Here is a 16,209-nt window from a genome sequence, read left to right on the forward strand (position 1 = left end):
AACGATATCAACAAACCTGGTTGGGCAGTGTAGGGAGAGCGCCATGATTCTGAAGAGCCGGCAGATCGTTACCCTGATATGGGTGCCGGGCATCGAAACATACAGGGTAACGAGATGGCGGATGAGCTGGCACGGCGTGGAGCGGCTCTTGATGTCACAGGAGCGAAGGAGGTCCTTGCACCCCTGGGACTCATCAAGGGTCGCACCTCCCAGCACTGGTTGAGTGAGGCCAACAATAGGTGGAATCGGCTGCGGACCTGTAGAGTTTCCAAGAGCATGTGGCCATTATATAACGAAAAACTATTTGCAGCTGTCCTTAAGATGAACAGAAGGGATATATCCAGAGTAATTGTGGTGCTCATGGGACATTGGACAATTGGGGTACATGCGGCAGGAATGGGACACAATACCTCCTGTCGCAGCTGCAAGCGTCCGGAGGCGGAGGAAACGGTTGAGCATCTGCTGTGCGAATGGCCAGGACACTGTCGAAGCAGCATAAAGTTTCTTGGAAAGCCCTTTTTCGAAAGCCTCCCAGAACTCAAGGATGTTAGGCCGGGAGAGCTTCTCAAATTTATAAACTCCACGGGATGGGTATAAAGGGACGGGTTTTCCCTGAGGCGCGTGAAAATATTATTATTCTTCTTACAACACCCTTTCATTGGTTAACTCACGAGTTCGTGGTATCAAAACGGCGTATGAGCGTAATTGGAGTCAATTGGGACTCACCACTCCAACCAACCACTATCAAGTGTACCTCACTTGACGTCAGTCTCCAGCTCCTACCGATGGATATCCCGCAGAGGTGCCAGGTCACCGAGGCTTTTCTAGCCCCAATATCGGCAGCCCAACCGCGACAGGTTCCTGTCCAAAATTATCCTTTAACACTTAACCCCATCAAAAAGTTGCAGTTTAGTTGCAGTCTAGTTGAGGGAGACTGAAAGCGGGGATTTTATATGGCCTTGTAAAAAGAGTTTGTTCCGTTTAGGCTTGTATTTGTAACGTATGGTAAATAACCACAAGCTACCAACGACCGATGGCAAACCAATGGTGTGTTCCGTCAACACATGAAAATCACAAGAAAATCACAATAATGTTGTATTGGTTTCTCAACCAGTTAGCGGAACCACCCTCCGTCGCCCTGGTATGGTAAGGAATGACCCGCTGCCCGAACGACCGCACGAATCCTCTCCATAGCTCTGGTTTCAGCCTTGAGCCGATGCGTGCGCACAAGGGGCTACCGCTGTGCCGTTAAGGTGCACTTCCCCTCCGCCCACGAGTCGACCCACGGTGTCTCGGCTGGTACAACTTTGTCCCCCTTACGCACCTTCTACTAGTGTGCAAGTAGGGTGGCGGGGGTGTCCAGCGGTGAAACCAGCTCTAATCAGTCCTCACAATCTTTTCCACAGGTGACCGACCCCGCGGACTACCGATCCTGCCGAAGACTGCCGATCAATCCGATCCCGCCGATACCGTCAACCGACTCCGCCCGGAACGAGCCGCCGCTGTCCAGGTAAACCCCATCGCCAGCCTACTTCCCCTCTCACCCGAGCCCTGGTACGCGCTCCGTAGCCCACCACCGCTGCCGTCGCATCGTCACCCCTCTAGTGCATCCGCTGCTCCCATCCCGCCGCGCTGGTGCCACCGCTGCTACACCAACCACTGGCCGCTTGCCATCCTACCGCCGTTAAGCCCCTGCTACGACGACCGTTGGCCATTTGCAATCCTACCGCCGTTAAGCCGCTGCATCCGTCACGCCGCTGCTACGAAGACCGTTGGCCGTCTGCCATCTTACCGCTGTTAAGCCGCTGCTTTTAGCCGCCGCTTGGCTTCCTCGTAGATCTTTCAAAGTCCTATCAAGTGCTTCCAATGATTTCTTCTGTGCCGTAGTACACTCGTCCCAAACGATGAGCTTACATACTTTAAGAACTTTTGCCATTCCAGATGTTTTCGAAATATTACATGTTGGTGTTTCATTTACCTGCATATTCAAAGGAAACTTTAATGCCGAATGTGCTGTGCGTTCATTACAAATGTTTAGTTCATTACAATCATAATGGTATTCACGCTCCAGTTCTCGATTGAACATATTATGCATTGGACGATGTGCTGCTGGCATGCCCAATTGTACTAACGATTTGTTTGACATCGACAAACAAATGTCGTCAATACTTACCAATGCTTCATTGAAAATTTCCAATGTGAATTCCAACTCATAATTTGCAGTATTTCGACGCATTTGGTTTAAAATATCATCCGCCATATAATCTTTTAAATTATTGCATAATTCCAATGGATTAGATGGGGAGCACGTTGCAATTATTATCGAAAATAATGTTCGTATTTGATGTGGACTGGCTATAACAGCTGAAACGGCAAGCGTATCTTCCCAATGCTTATCATCTTCCAACAAATTTAATTGTTGACATGCTTCACGTCATGTAGCGCACAATTCACCATTAATTGTTCTTAAAGCTTGGAATGATGTTGGGCCACGAACATTAATTAACAACAATCGCAAACAAAAACACTCAGCATTATTTGGATGAACTGCATAAATGCGTCCTAATGCATCTGTTGAGAACACATTTGGATGACCTTGAACTGGTTTTCCTTGTTTTCGCTTTTGAAATGTTTTCCTGGATTTATTCCATGTGAAATATTGTGGCACTTCTGTATATAGCAATGTTCCTGCAAAATCGTCCGATTGACATAAATGAAAAAAAGGTAGTCAAAGTTGTAGACGGTGTACTTGTTGCTTTAAGCGCTGAATTTTCAGGAGTAAAATAAACGCGTTGGCCATTTTCAAGGTGCGTTTGTGTATGTGTGCTGAAGCATCTCTCATAAACAGTTTACTCTCCTTCGAAAAAAATTTGCAACTTAGCAGCACAACATAAATCGAAAAATTCGTATATTTATTCAAAAAATGTTGTACACATGAAATGATCTCGAGTCGCTCGTCACCCAGAGAAAAATTACCACTCATCAGCATAGCTTCCTTTTGATACCCATATTGAAGGACTCATTAACAGCTTTCATTTGATACCCATAATGTAAAAACACATCCTAAGGTTATTCGGATCCACCTTTTTGGGCAATATCTCGAGACCCTAGTCACCCAGATGTATGAAAATTACCCTCTGCTAAAGAACTCATCAATAGCTTTCATTTGATATCCATACTGTATAAACACATTCTGGGGGTATCTTGGTCCACGTTTTGGCCTATATCTAGAGACCCTATTCACCCAGGGGTACGAAAAATTATCATGTACTAAACCATTCATCAACAGCTTTCATTTGATATCGATATTGAATAAACACATTCTTGGGGTACCCGAGCCCACACTTTGGGCTATATCTCGAGACCCTAGTCACCTAGGGGTACGAAGAGTACCCCACATTAAAGTACTCATCAGAAGCTTCCATTTGATACCCATATTATACAAACACATCGTAGGGTTATCCGGGTCCACGTTTTGACATATATCTCAAGATCCTAGAAATTTAAAAAATTTTTTTTTGCTAAAAACCTTCTCCCATTTGATCCCTATAATATGAAAAAAGAACGAATAAAATAGGCCTCGTATCGGCCCCAAATGGACAGGAACGAACATCATTTCATTTTATTTTTATATATATAGATTTATTCAGTAGGGGTTTGTGGGACCTTTACTCGACTCTGGATTGACTGAGCGTTACCCCACCTCATATATTAATTTGGGTCCTTTCTTTTCTCTATTTACCACCAGGTTCAACGTCATCGTATTAGCTCTGGTAATCGCACTCCACCGGTAGTACATCGCCCAATAATCAATTTCAAACGCAGCTTACATACAAGCTCTGAAGATACTAGTAGCGGTTCATATAAGGCAAGTTCTCCAGCTAGCGTTGTAAAGGATTACGTTGAATCGCTGCATCAAAACTCCAAAACAACACTTTTATATGGCAAGAATAATGTTTTAGTGCTACCGGTAAGTCTATGATGATACAAAATATGCAACTTAGTTTCATATGTTTTTGAACTGTAGAAGGACGTGCACGAACCCATGCCAGGCTATCTAAGTCTCCATCAAAATGTTCAGTTCCTCACTATTAAATGGACACCAAATCAACTGATGAATGGCTATAACGAAGCTGATGGTACTGATAAAAGTTTTTATTGGGCATATGCGCTAAATATCAATGTGGATGAGATTGTCTATGTACATTGTCATCAAAATCGTGGTGAGGATACTGGCGGTACTGTTATCCTTGTAGGACAAGATGGTGTACAACAGCCGCCAATCCATTTTCCTGAAGGTGGTCATATGCAAGCTTTTCTAAGTTGTTTGGAAACTGGTTTGTTGCCGCATGGTCAATTGGATCCACCGCTTTGGTCTCAACGTGGCATGGAGAAAATGTTTCCATGGCCAAAAAGTGTACGCAGACGTATATTACCTTCTCTGATGGAATCCACCGATGAAACACCAATCGATTATGTCTTCCGTGTTGTAAGCAAAAGTCAACATGAGGAGTTTTGTGAGTTGCATTCGATTAGAGTTTTGAGTTACTTGAATTTTGCGATTTTTGCGGTTTATTTCTAGTGGCGACACATCCCATATTGGAGTTTGGCCGCACGAGTCCACGACGTAAACATTTGAGTAGTTGTTCGACAAATGGTAGTAGTGATTGTTCGAGCAAAAGTCTATCCATGGAGCAGAGTGGAGGGGAATCGCCATTGGTAAGTAAACGTTGAAATATCTTGAAGAACGGTCCGCGTGATAACAAAATCAGCAAGTGGTTTCTCTTGGAGCTCATTATAAAATGTTAGGAAGGATTTTTCGTTAGCAATGCTCAGCAACGCTGCATGCTGGCCTATTTTCAGATCAAGTATACAAAAACAACTGGCCACTCTGTTGAAAAGCTCAACGACGAAGCCTGCCTAGCCAAAGAATGTTGTTGGGCACTTTCTTTGGACATCTGCTGGTGACTATAGGAAGAGCCATCGTAGCATTAGAGTTGTATTTTAACTTATTTGTAGTGCGTTAAGAAATGGACGTGCGCCGGCGAAGTAAGCTAAGGTTTAAAATCCAAGGTAGAGCAAGAAAGAGCTTGCCACGTATAGTAATGGTCTTTCATCTTGTGGTCGTAAGTGGGTTTTGCTTTAAGACATTCTGCAGAATTACTTAGATAAGATGTATTCTTCGTCAAATTCACGCGTACTGGCAGTCAACTAACATAAAACGGAACTTGTTCTTTTCACAAGAAGGAATGTACATCTGATAAAGTCTGCTAGGCTGGACATTTAATGATCCATTTCTTGCCATATTATCTAAAGGTCATATTGTATTCCGATTATTAAGCAAATCGATGAGTTCCTTCTCCGGGAGGCGAATATTTCACGAACCATATACTTCCATTTCGTACTCGCAAGAAATGGCCACTTGAGGATAAGGTGACATTGTCATCCTTGAAACAAAGCTATGCGAATGTTAAGGAATCAAGACCCACCGCATGGACATTCATAGGCAGTTCCTTGTTAACCTTGATACTACCATTTAGAGATGAACTTTAGAATGCTCTAACAGTTCCGCATAGTGCTTGGAATTAATTACTTGCTGCAAAGACCACGACATCTGGCAAGAAATTGTGTTAGCCTAGCGGTGGCTTAGCTAGCTCGAGGCCCGTTTATAGTAGAGGGAGAGCGGATGCGGGGTAAGCAACACCTAACAGATATTGAACTTTCGGTGTAAGAGTTTAGAGCTTTGCTAGACACCTCACTCTCTGAGGACACACTAGCTTGTAATATGCTTAACTGATCGTACATACGCTCCGTCTTCATGAACGTAGGAGACACTACTATGTAGTACGGTCTTCCAAACCAGGAATCCATGGCGTTTTCTTTTCTGGAAAGAGTGTTACTCTCATGTTACACTCCCAGATTCTAACTTTCGAACTAGAACACCTAGAGGTTTACAAAATGGTTTGATTTCTAGGTAAGGGTACCCCTCTTCTTACCAAATTAGAAATATTTTGTGAAAGGAATACACAAACAAATAAGAGATCTTAGAAGAAATAGCAGGGCGACATTGATTTTAGAAAAGAAAACGCTATGAAGCTTGTCGGAAATCACGAGCGGTACTCCCCTGATAAAGGGTGATCCATATTCAGGAGCCTTCTGAGTAGGATCAGCTCCATTTTTCGTCAATGGTGTATTCCGAAATGTTTCCCTGACAAGGGTTACCAGTACAGAACATATACAACCACCTCGCAGTCCTTTCCATCTAGGTTTACATCCATGAGCCAAATTAAATGATGCATAACCCTTCTCACCTTGCTTCGAACTATCGCTCCTACCTATACGTTTTGACTTTCAACCGCTCAAAATTCCGATAGTAAATACCGGCAGAGTCTAAGCGCTAATAAAGCTTCTTGCACGACTGCTTGTAGGACGTTGTTGAGGAAGGCTTTATTACAAATTCTTTGGATACAATGAAGGGATAAAAAACCCTGCTTCTTACGTAGAGATTAATTAGGAAAAAAGAAGGCTAAATGGGAGAGATGGGAGAGCTTTTTACTTTTTGAGACTAAGTTGACTTTGAATATTTTCCAAAACTTGAGTACTTAGCCCAACCTCAAGTAACTTCGTAACCATTCAGTCTCGTAGACTTAGTAGATGAAGCCGAGTGGGATTTCCCTAAGTGTGCTGTTGGCATCTCTCCTAGGCTGACAGACGCCGGAAGATAAGCAGATTCCGTTATTAATTGTCTAGCAGAAGGGTCCTTTGAGAGGATCTTCCAGAGCCTCGCAGATCAATTATTCTATTCCACGTATTCGCAGTAGCTTCCCCGGGTGTTCTTTTTTACTCTCCTCTCTAAGAGTCGAGTCACAAGGATTTTTACCTAGTTTAAAAGCCGCCTACAAGAATATCTGATGTCAATAATTACTTATATTCGTCTACCACGAAACCCTTCCCTTACTACGGTGATTTTAATGTGGACAGTAGCAATGAAAAATCACAATTTTATGCTATGGCTAAGATTTTCACCAGACTTCCCGCAGAAGTTTCGGATAGTACTGCTCTCTTCGCAGGTGCCCCTGTCAGAAGTTTTTGCGCCTAGGATTCCTAAAATAGATTTTATTGAGACGTGACTCGGCAAGAAAGAACTGTATGTACCGGCAATTAGAGACAAAGTAACCAGAGAAAACAATGCAGTCCGATACCGGAGATAGGAGATATATGTCTGTTTAAGATATGCTTCAGGTTCAAAACAGTGGGGGAGCTACAAAAGATGGGTTCATCAGCCCTGTTTCAAATACATAATATCGGGTCCAATCATAATTTCTGTTCCTCCCCACCTAGCTTTAGCGGCTATTTCATTGACGATTGATGGATTGCAGCTCCAACTTGCTGAAATAACGCAGGAGAAAGGATCTTGGCCTAGCTGTCCATGTAGTCTACATGGGGTTAAGTTATATCAGCAACTAGCAGATTCAGTGTTTTTGTAAAGATTTGGCATATCCGCATACTTTTGAAATGATACCAAGTTTGTAGCACTAATTTTTTATCTACTCTTTCTTCGCTCCCTCATTTTCTATTTCGGAGTGACGGAGTGTGGATCCATATTATTATACATACCTCCAGATGTACTTACTAATGATGTTCTTCTTCATATTTTTTGTATCCACAGATTCAGTCTAATCAAACAGCAAGCATCGAACTGGTTTGTTCTACAATGCGTCGTCAGATAATATCGCGTGCATTTTATGGATGGTTGGCTTATTGTCGGCACTTGTCCACTGTGCGTACGCATCTTTCGGGCTTAGTGAACGGACGAATTACACCAGATTGTAAGTAAAAATTGAATAGCCCATTTAAATTGCTAAATATTAATGATATTTAAATCTTCCATCACAAACCAACTTAGTGACCGCCGATGAGGAAGGACTAACCAAGGAAAAGTGGGAAGAACTTCAGGTAGATGGTATTGTTGTAAACGATATCGATGTCTTCCGGTTGGTTTATTTCGGCGGAGTGCAGCACGATATACGTAAAGAAGTTTGGCCCTACATTTTGGGACATTACAGGTTTGATTTGATGGGGTTGCATAAGAACTTTTGATACTCGTACCTACAAATCTTTTTTTATTTCTCAAAATCTTTAGCTTTGGTTCCACACCCGATGAACGCGAGAAATACGATGATACCTGTAAGCATTACTATGAAACAACGATGAGCGAATGGCTGGCGGTCGAGGCAATTGTGCGCCAACGTGAGAAAGAGAAAAATGCGCAGGCTGTGGCCAAATTGTCGGCTGAGAAACGAATACGAGCAGGCAAACATGTCTATCGTCAGCATGAAATGGATGGTGAAGATGTGGAGAATGATGTATTTGAAGATAATGATTTCTCAGATATGTCTGATCCTGCAGATTTTGATGAGGAAACACCAATCGAAAAATACGACGAGGAAGAACGTACAACAATATACTGTAAAGTAGATAAGAAACCCAAGAATAGTAGCACCACCGATTCGGGTAATGTAGAAGAAGAAGAGGAAGAAGTTGAACCCAATGAAGCAACGAATGACAATGATGAAGTCGACGACGACGATGATAACAACGAAATATTAGTGGTTGAGCAAAGTGAAAATATTGTTGTGGAATTAGAAAGTATGAATGCAATGGAACTACTCTCTCTACAAGAGAATTGCTTTGCTGACGCTGAAGTTGAGGCGGGTTTAACGCCGGAACATGCTAGCGGTATAATTTTGTTGAGTATTAAAAGTTCTCCCTCTACCTCTTCATATGAGACTGTGGGTAATGAGTTTACTGATATAATCGATATGACTACACCAATAAATGCAGTAGCCGAATCAGACATTGTGAATTTCAGTGCTCATATAGAAGATGTGGAACAGGAAGAGGAAGACATATCTTTGCAAGTAAATAAATTTCATAGCGCTGATGATTTACGTCGTACCACCGATGAGTTTGGCATCGATATCAATGTCATACAAACGAGAGATGCTGAATCAATTCCAATGCATGCAGTAATTATAACTGAAGCAGCATCGTTAGATCTTTTGCAATGTGATGAGGAACTCACTGATGAAACTTCACGTAAAACAAGTCTTATCTCACCTATGAATGAAGATATCACTGTTGTCGCTTCATTGGATGCACTACAAGAGCCAAAGTCGGCATGTGTCTCACCGGCCAGCAGTAATGGTGGTGTATATAGTGTGAGTAGGGAATATGAATTATGTGTGTGATTTTAGGTATTGAATCCGCCGTTGGGTCGATCGTACTACAAGTGGGAAAGTTTTGTCGCCATTGATCTGTCATACCATGTGAGTTTAACGGTATCATTACTTAATATCTCGACCAGATAATTAAAATAGTGGGACGATGATTGCCAGCGGCTTTCCGTCTAATCTCCTTCCTCGCTTATAGGTAGATGGGGATTGTTCCGGTGATCACCTGTATGGTTGAACCTGGCACGAAGTGGTAAAATAAGGTCACCATCTTAGCTGTTTGTTTAGTGTACAGATACATACTCAAAACTCGATGGCGTATATTAGCATGGATTGCTCATCAGCTCTGGGGGGGATAGCGTTCCACTATGTCCATGTTGTTGCTTTTATTGTAGCGAATGTTTTGAGGATTATTATCGATGCTGATGGTCCTTTTCCGAATATAGATCCTGTAGGGAGCATGGGGCGCCAGGGCATCGCCTGCTAAATATGTGTATAATACATGCATATTTGTAACAGGATTCGCCTCGCGTAGGTGAGGTTGACAATTGTAATTGATTTTATCAACTACTTGAATCCCCACTATGTCCTACTTGTTGAGCTCTAAAATTTGAGAGGGAGGCCCTGAAAAAATGGTTTAACAACAAACTTCCTTCTGCTTTAACAGTGCGAAGAACAGTCGCATAATAAGTAGCCCACTGTTTTCTCCGCCCCTGGGAGATTGTACCTGCCATTTGATTGACACTGCATGAACACCAAATGTGGCCAAATCAGGGAAACTCTATGACGACTCCTCAGATCAAAGGCCCGCTTCTATAAGGGACCAACCAACCTGAGTTGATGTTATCGTTGCTGGCTCGAGAACTTGAAGAGCCGACTGGCTATCGGAGAAAATGGCTGCCCTCTTACCGGTACTGTTTGTACCCAGTTATGCTTCACATGTGTCGATAGTTTAAAACTTGGATTGATACACTCTCGTTCAGTCCGGAGTATTCGATCTACTCCAAATATGGACGTTCAGCATACTCTCGAGTGGTGTTGAAGAAAACGACGAAAGGTTCAAATGTCTAAAACAAATGTGCCTTTCCTGGCCCCTCTTTTAAACCTTTGAAATGAAGCCTACAATGGTATCTCTCTTCATTCGGGAAAACACGATTTAGTCGAATGCAGAACATAACGTTCCAGCCAGGGCAGGTTCCTGTAGCATCGAAGCTTGGAAGACTGCGTCCGCACCTGGGGAGCTGCAAACTGAAAAATTATTGAACAAACTTATTTGGAATTATAATTGGTTTTCTTTTATCGGCCTTTTGATAAAGGATTCCAGGTTCGATTCGAGCTCAAGGCCAGAAAAAAAATTTTTATGATAATTATTGTTTCTTTTTTTTTAATTTTTTTGTAAAATTGGCTTTATTTTTGGAATAATTTATTAGCAGAAGAGAGGGTAATACCCCGCTAAACTTTTTTGACTTCATTTGACCGAAACCACAGCCTGGGAAGTACGTCTTTACAGACAGCTTAATTGTATCTGCGGAGCTGTTAGACCATGATTTCTCCTGAAACAAGAAGGGCAAAACTTTTTTCCGAGAGAAATTTCCCCGCTCTCGGAGATTCTTTGATTTTTTCGTTAAATACGCAAAGTTCTTTTCTACATTCCTCTTCTGCCTTCTGAACTGGCTTCTTGTAGTATATGGGACCATCTTTGAATATCTTAGAGGCTACATATATTTTCAGAAAATTATTCGAAAGAAACTTTTGCCGGTACCTGCTTGTTTGTAAGAAGTATCAGTTCTGTTATTTTTCTGCTGACAAATGAAGTCCGCGGAATTCTAGTCACCCCTTCAGGAGATCAGTATCTTTCAGCGATCATGTTTTGTGTTTCAGGATGTAATGACTGCAGTAATGCTGTATGTATATCCGATTAATAATATACTAGTATCGCCTGTGGTCGAAATTCCAACGTGTATTTTTTTCAACTCAGTCTATGCATCAAGTGTTGGAAATATAGCAAACTGGTCTAACTTACTTAACTTTTTCTTTAAAATTTTGAATTTGATCTAAGACTTTGTATTTTTTGATTGTATTTTCTTAAATTTTCTACAAACTTTTCACACGTAATTATAACGTTTTGGTATGGAGCTCCTTAAACCAAAATATAAAAATTATGTAAAATCAAATGAAATTGACATAGAATTATGGTGAAATTACTTGAAATTGAATTGAAAAATAGGTCTTTCTACATCCGGAAGATCCCCGTTGGCGCGCTACCGAAGTTAGTTTTGGGAGCTCGGTTCCCCAGTAGGCCTATATCACCCATATACATATATCGCCCATTTACTTCAATAGTATTATAATTCAAAAAACATGAACTTTTAGTTAAAAACGAAGAAATTTGCTAATGGAATTTAGCCTATTTCACGCCACCCGTTTAATTTTATGTAAATACATATCTAATATGTAAGTGTGACACAAAACAAAACTTTCGAGTAGAATAGAGGATACCTTCATAAAAAATAAAATAAAAATATAAAAAAATTATGTAATGAGAAAGAAAGCAGAGTTTACTAAAAAATGTTTAATTAAAGAAAAGAATAAAGTACTTAAATTGCGAAAAAATTAAGTGAAGTGAACAAACAGCTCCATATAAAAACGCGATAAGTGCACTTAGACTTTTGGCCGGGTTTTAATGTGATCATTGTGGAAATATGAAGATTCTAATATTCGGATATTTAATGTTGGGTTTCCCATTGAGATCTATGTACGTAATTAATTTGTATTAAATTTGTAAACACTCCATTTCATGAATATATAAGTTATCTCCCGTCTCGTGGGAGATGTAAAAAATTAAAGGTGCGGAGGAACTCACTGTCCTCCGATACTTGTGAAATGAAAGAAAGAACGATTTCAGATTAACGTCACAACTTATTTATTCGTGCCACTTGCACGCTAATTAACTACTGCGCTAAACATACGTTGTAACTTACTTAAATAACTTCTTAGATTAACTAAAATGTTTACATTGCAGTTCCCATGCTTTACCCAGAACTGCTCGCTTGTGTAAACAGGAAATGCTTAGCGTGCGATTCCCATAACTAATGTAAGGTGACCTGATCGATGGTTGCGCGTGTGCCGCGTCAGCGACTTTATTCTGTTGAACTAAATAAGTCACATGCTTAGCAACGTGATCGTAGGGTGTGCCGTATTATGGTACCTATGCGTGTAACTCCTCCCCCTTTAAAGATCTGCGTCTCGTAGATCAAATGTCGAAAAGCGCGAGGGGGAGAAATTTTGTAAGGAGTGATTGCGGCCTTCTGGTGATGATTTAGTACTGACGCTTGTGACTGGCAGGCTAGGATCTGAGCGATAAAATGCAGGTGCAGATTTGCCTTTGGGGGTCCTATTTATGCTAATGTTTCCCGTCCAATGCGTTGGAATTTGAACCGGTGGAAGGTCTAGTTTCTTTGTGTAACATCTCCACAGCGATCCGGCAATAAGGGCTATTGCGCAAATCGAGATAGCTTCTGTAACGATAGAAAAATTGATTTTTTCATTGACATAGCCTAGATACTTAACATTCTCCATTGTGATGTCGTGGATGTACTCCAAGTTGACTTTCATGGTATGATTTTTTATGTTAGAAAGTACGGCTGGGAGGGCGTGTGCGGTAATAGCTTCATTGCTGGAAAATTCCTGATCGCCAATCTTGATTGACTCGTTGTTGAATTGAATTACGTATGTGCCATTAATAGTAATTGTGGCATTGTTGCTCCTTATTATGCCCTGGTAGTTTGAAATGAAAATGGTGTTTTCGTTTACCAGCTCTATACGGGATACGTTTCGTCTAATAAATTGACAACTAGCAGCCCCACCTTTTAAGAGTCGTGGCAGGCAGCTGTTTTCTTCCAACGCAATCAAGGACTCGGAGCTGCATACTGTGGATGAGCCGATAACCATGCAATCCTTCGTCAACCCGTATGTCTCCTCTTGATTGACCAGCATTCTGTCGAACGGTAAGTCCACTTGTTTACCAGCGTAGATTCCAGCGCGGGTAATCAGAAGATTGTATTTACTGGCCGTCACTTTCGGCATCGATAGGACGTAGAGTAGAAGTGTCCCGTTTGTGAGGACCGATGGTTGGCCATATTCGATTGCCTCGATTACATTCTGGTATGGGAGGGTTTCTGTTTCGGATAGGATTTGGTTCACTTCGTCTATGTCTAGCAAGTTGGTATTAACAATTCCTCGCTTTGCCAATTGACATGCTCGCACAAATTCATTGACCTCTTCACGAATGAGGACGATGTTGCGAAGTGCGCTTTGCTCGAATTCGATTCCTTCTGTTTCCTTTACTACGTAGTTGGTGCGGTTCACCACTTCTTCAATTCGTTTCAATACTTCTTCGGTGGTTGTGAATAGCTTTCTATTGACCTTATATTGATGGTTGTTGTTCGCTATTATCTGGTTTTGGCTGTGGAGGATGTTATTCCAATCTGTTGCGTCAGGCGATCCTGCCAGCCATTTCCATGCTGACCCAATCCAGTTAATGGATCGGGTGACTCTAGTCTTGCTTGTGCTTCCCATCAACTCTTCGATTCGTTCGAGTGTTTGGTTGATGTAGTGCTGGGCTAAGAGTTGCTCGTCGGTTCGTTTGATTAGATGACTTGCTAATTTATCCATTTGAGTCACCATCGTCGTGTACTTTTGTAGGTCGATGACGTGTATGAGTTTGAATGAGCCCCCTATGATCCACCCATCCCCGCTCTGGATGGTTATTATTGGGGCCTTGTAGTTGAATATGTGTAGTGCGCTGATGGCTGATGCCAGCAGTGGGAATCTGCAACGCAAGATGTTAATTCTAATTTAATGTAGTTAGTAGTTGTTATGTTCTAAGTACTAAGTTACGGTTATCTATTTAATAAAAAAGAAAAAAATGTTATTGATAGTAGAAAAGTATTATTAGTAAGCGGAATTCTTAAGATTAGATTGATTATCATTAAACTAGCGTTACTGTTTTAGTTTAGGATTTTCGCCTTTCTAGCGATGTTAATTTGTTAATGTGTCGGTGGTTTACAAATTATTATTAGTGGGGAAGATTAAAAAAAAATTTAAAAATTTTGCTTTATACTGTTATTACAAAGGGTTTCAAAAATAAAAAGGGAACAAAAAATTAGGAAAATTAAAAAGGTGAAAAATTTTGGTTGTCTTTTTTTTTGTATCCTTTTTCATTGGATTAATATTTTAATTATATTTTTATTTGTTTATTTGTTTTTGTTAAAAAAAAAAAATTGTTTTATTTTTGCTTAGCGGATTAGGCGCATAAGCTTAAGTTTTTTTTTGTTTTTTTTTTTTTTTTTTTATTTTATTTTTTTAAATATTCATTTGCTTAGCGGATTAGGCGCATAAGCTCAAATTTTTCTTTTTTTCTTTTTCATCTACGGATTAGGCGCAGAGAATTAAATAGTTGCTTAGCGGATTAGGCGCATAAGCTCAAATTTTTTCCTGTTTCATCTACGGATTAGGCGCAGAGAATTAAATTAATATTTGCTTAGCGGATTAGGCGCATAAGCTCAAATTTTTTCTGTTTCATCTACGGATTAGGCGCAGAGAATTAAATAAATATTTGCTTAGCGGATTAGGCGCATAAGCTCAAATTTTTTCTGTTTCATCTACGGATTAGGCGCAGAGAATTAAATAAATATTTGCTTAGCGGATTAGGCGCATAAGCTCAAATTTTTCGTTTTTCTCCTGGACCAGAGGTGTTAACATTTCTCGAACCAGCTATGGGGAGATCGCCAGAATCCCGTTTGGAAGTAGTGTAGCCATTTGTCAAATTCGATGGCACTACGAGCCTACTAAGGCACGATTTGTCCCACTTACAAGCCCGCTTTTGTTAGATAAACTCCCTCTTGGTGCCAGATCTTTTATAATTTCTTTTCATGTTTCTTGTATGTTTGTTTGTTTTATTGTGTGGGGGCAGTTTGTCCCCTTCTTTTTATATTTTTAATGTGGAGTTTATGAATTTTTTTCCCACTAAGTGTGGTGACTGAAACTTTATTGTCTTTTGAAACGATTTCTTTCTTGTATAGAGGTTTTTGCTTCCCCTTTATTTGCTTATCCTTCACGTATATGACGTCATTTTCGTCATAACGCTCTGGTAGCATCCTTTTTTTATTGTGTCTTTTTATCTGAGCCATTTGCTTTTCCCTCAATAGTGCTTTAATTTGGCTATTCATTTTTCTGCTCTGGTCAAGGAGTTATTGGAAGTTGGAGGCTTGTGAGCGATTAAAAAATATGTCTGTTGGTCTTTTGTTCGTTACCGAGTGGACTGAATTATTATAGCGATCTACAGCTATGATAACAAGTTCCTTGGTCCTGAGGGCTTCAGTCTCCGCCTTTAGGCATCTAAAAATTTCAAGTAACGTAGAGTGAAATCTCTCGATTTGGCCGTTCACCTCGCTCCTCTGAGTTGGGGTGCGGTAAAGCTGAATTCCTAGAGATTCTAACAAGCTTTGTATAACAGGGCTAATCAATCCGCGTTCGTTATCAGTGACTAAAATTCTAGGGGTGGTGAAATAGTGCAGAAGTTTCACTATTTTTTGCCTAAGGTGCAGGGTTCCTTTGTTTCTGATGTGAAAAAGCTTTGCGAATTTAGAAAATTTATCGATGCAACTTAAAAATGTTTCCCCTTGAATTTCGAATATATCTAAGTGAAGGATCTCGCATGGTCGCGATGGGATTGGTGTAGCCTGTAATTCTGGCCTATGGGGGTGCATGTCGTACTTACTGAGTCTACACGTCTCACAAGCCAGTACATATTTCCTAATTTGACTGCTCATCTTGGGAAAATAGCAACGCTCGAGAAGTTGTTTCCTATTCTCCGTGGCATTACGGTGAGCCCTCTTGTGCTCCTTTGCTATTGCTTCACACACACTATCTGGATTTCTTAAGTCCTCCACAAGGGTTTGCGCTATTCGTACCT

At 40.9% G+C, this 16,209-nt stretch overlaps 1 protein-coding gene across 3 annotated transcripts in view; it reads left to right on the forward strand.

Moving 5' to 3' along the window:
• LOC137250542 (small G protein signaling modulator 2) overlaps positions 1 to 16,209 on the forward strand; it is a 198,772-nt gene that overhangs the window by 165,579 nt on the left and 16,984 nt on the right. For all 3 annotated transcript variants that reach the window (XM_067783527.1, XM_067783526.1, XM_067783528.1), the window contains exons 4-9: positions 3,749 to 3,970; positions 4,028 to 4,517; positions 4,583 to 4,719; positions 7,670 to 7,829; positions 7,907 to 8,066; positions 8,144 to 9,221. In XM_067783527.1, coding sequence (XP_067639628.1) covers positions 3,749 to 3,970; positions 4,028 to 4,517; positions 4,583 to 4,719; positions 7,670 to 7,829; positions 7,907 to 8,066; positions 8,144 to 9,221 — 2,247 coding nt within the window. The remainder of the gene's footprint in view (positions 1 to 3,748; positions 3,971 to 4,027; positions 4,518 to 4,582; positions 4,720 to 7,669; positions 7,830 to 7,906; positions 8,067 to 8,143; positions 9,222 to 16,209) is intronic.

Source organism: Eurosta solidaginis, chromosome 4 (genome assembly GCF_040869045.1).
Source record: "Eurosta solidaginis isolate ZX-2024a chromosome 4, ASM4086904v1, whole genome shotgun sequence".
NCBI lineage: Eukaryota > Metazoa > Arthropoda > Insecta > Diptera > Tephritidae > Eurosta > Eurosta solidaginis.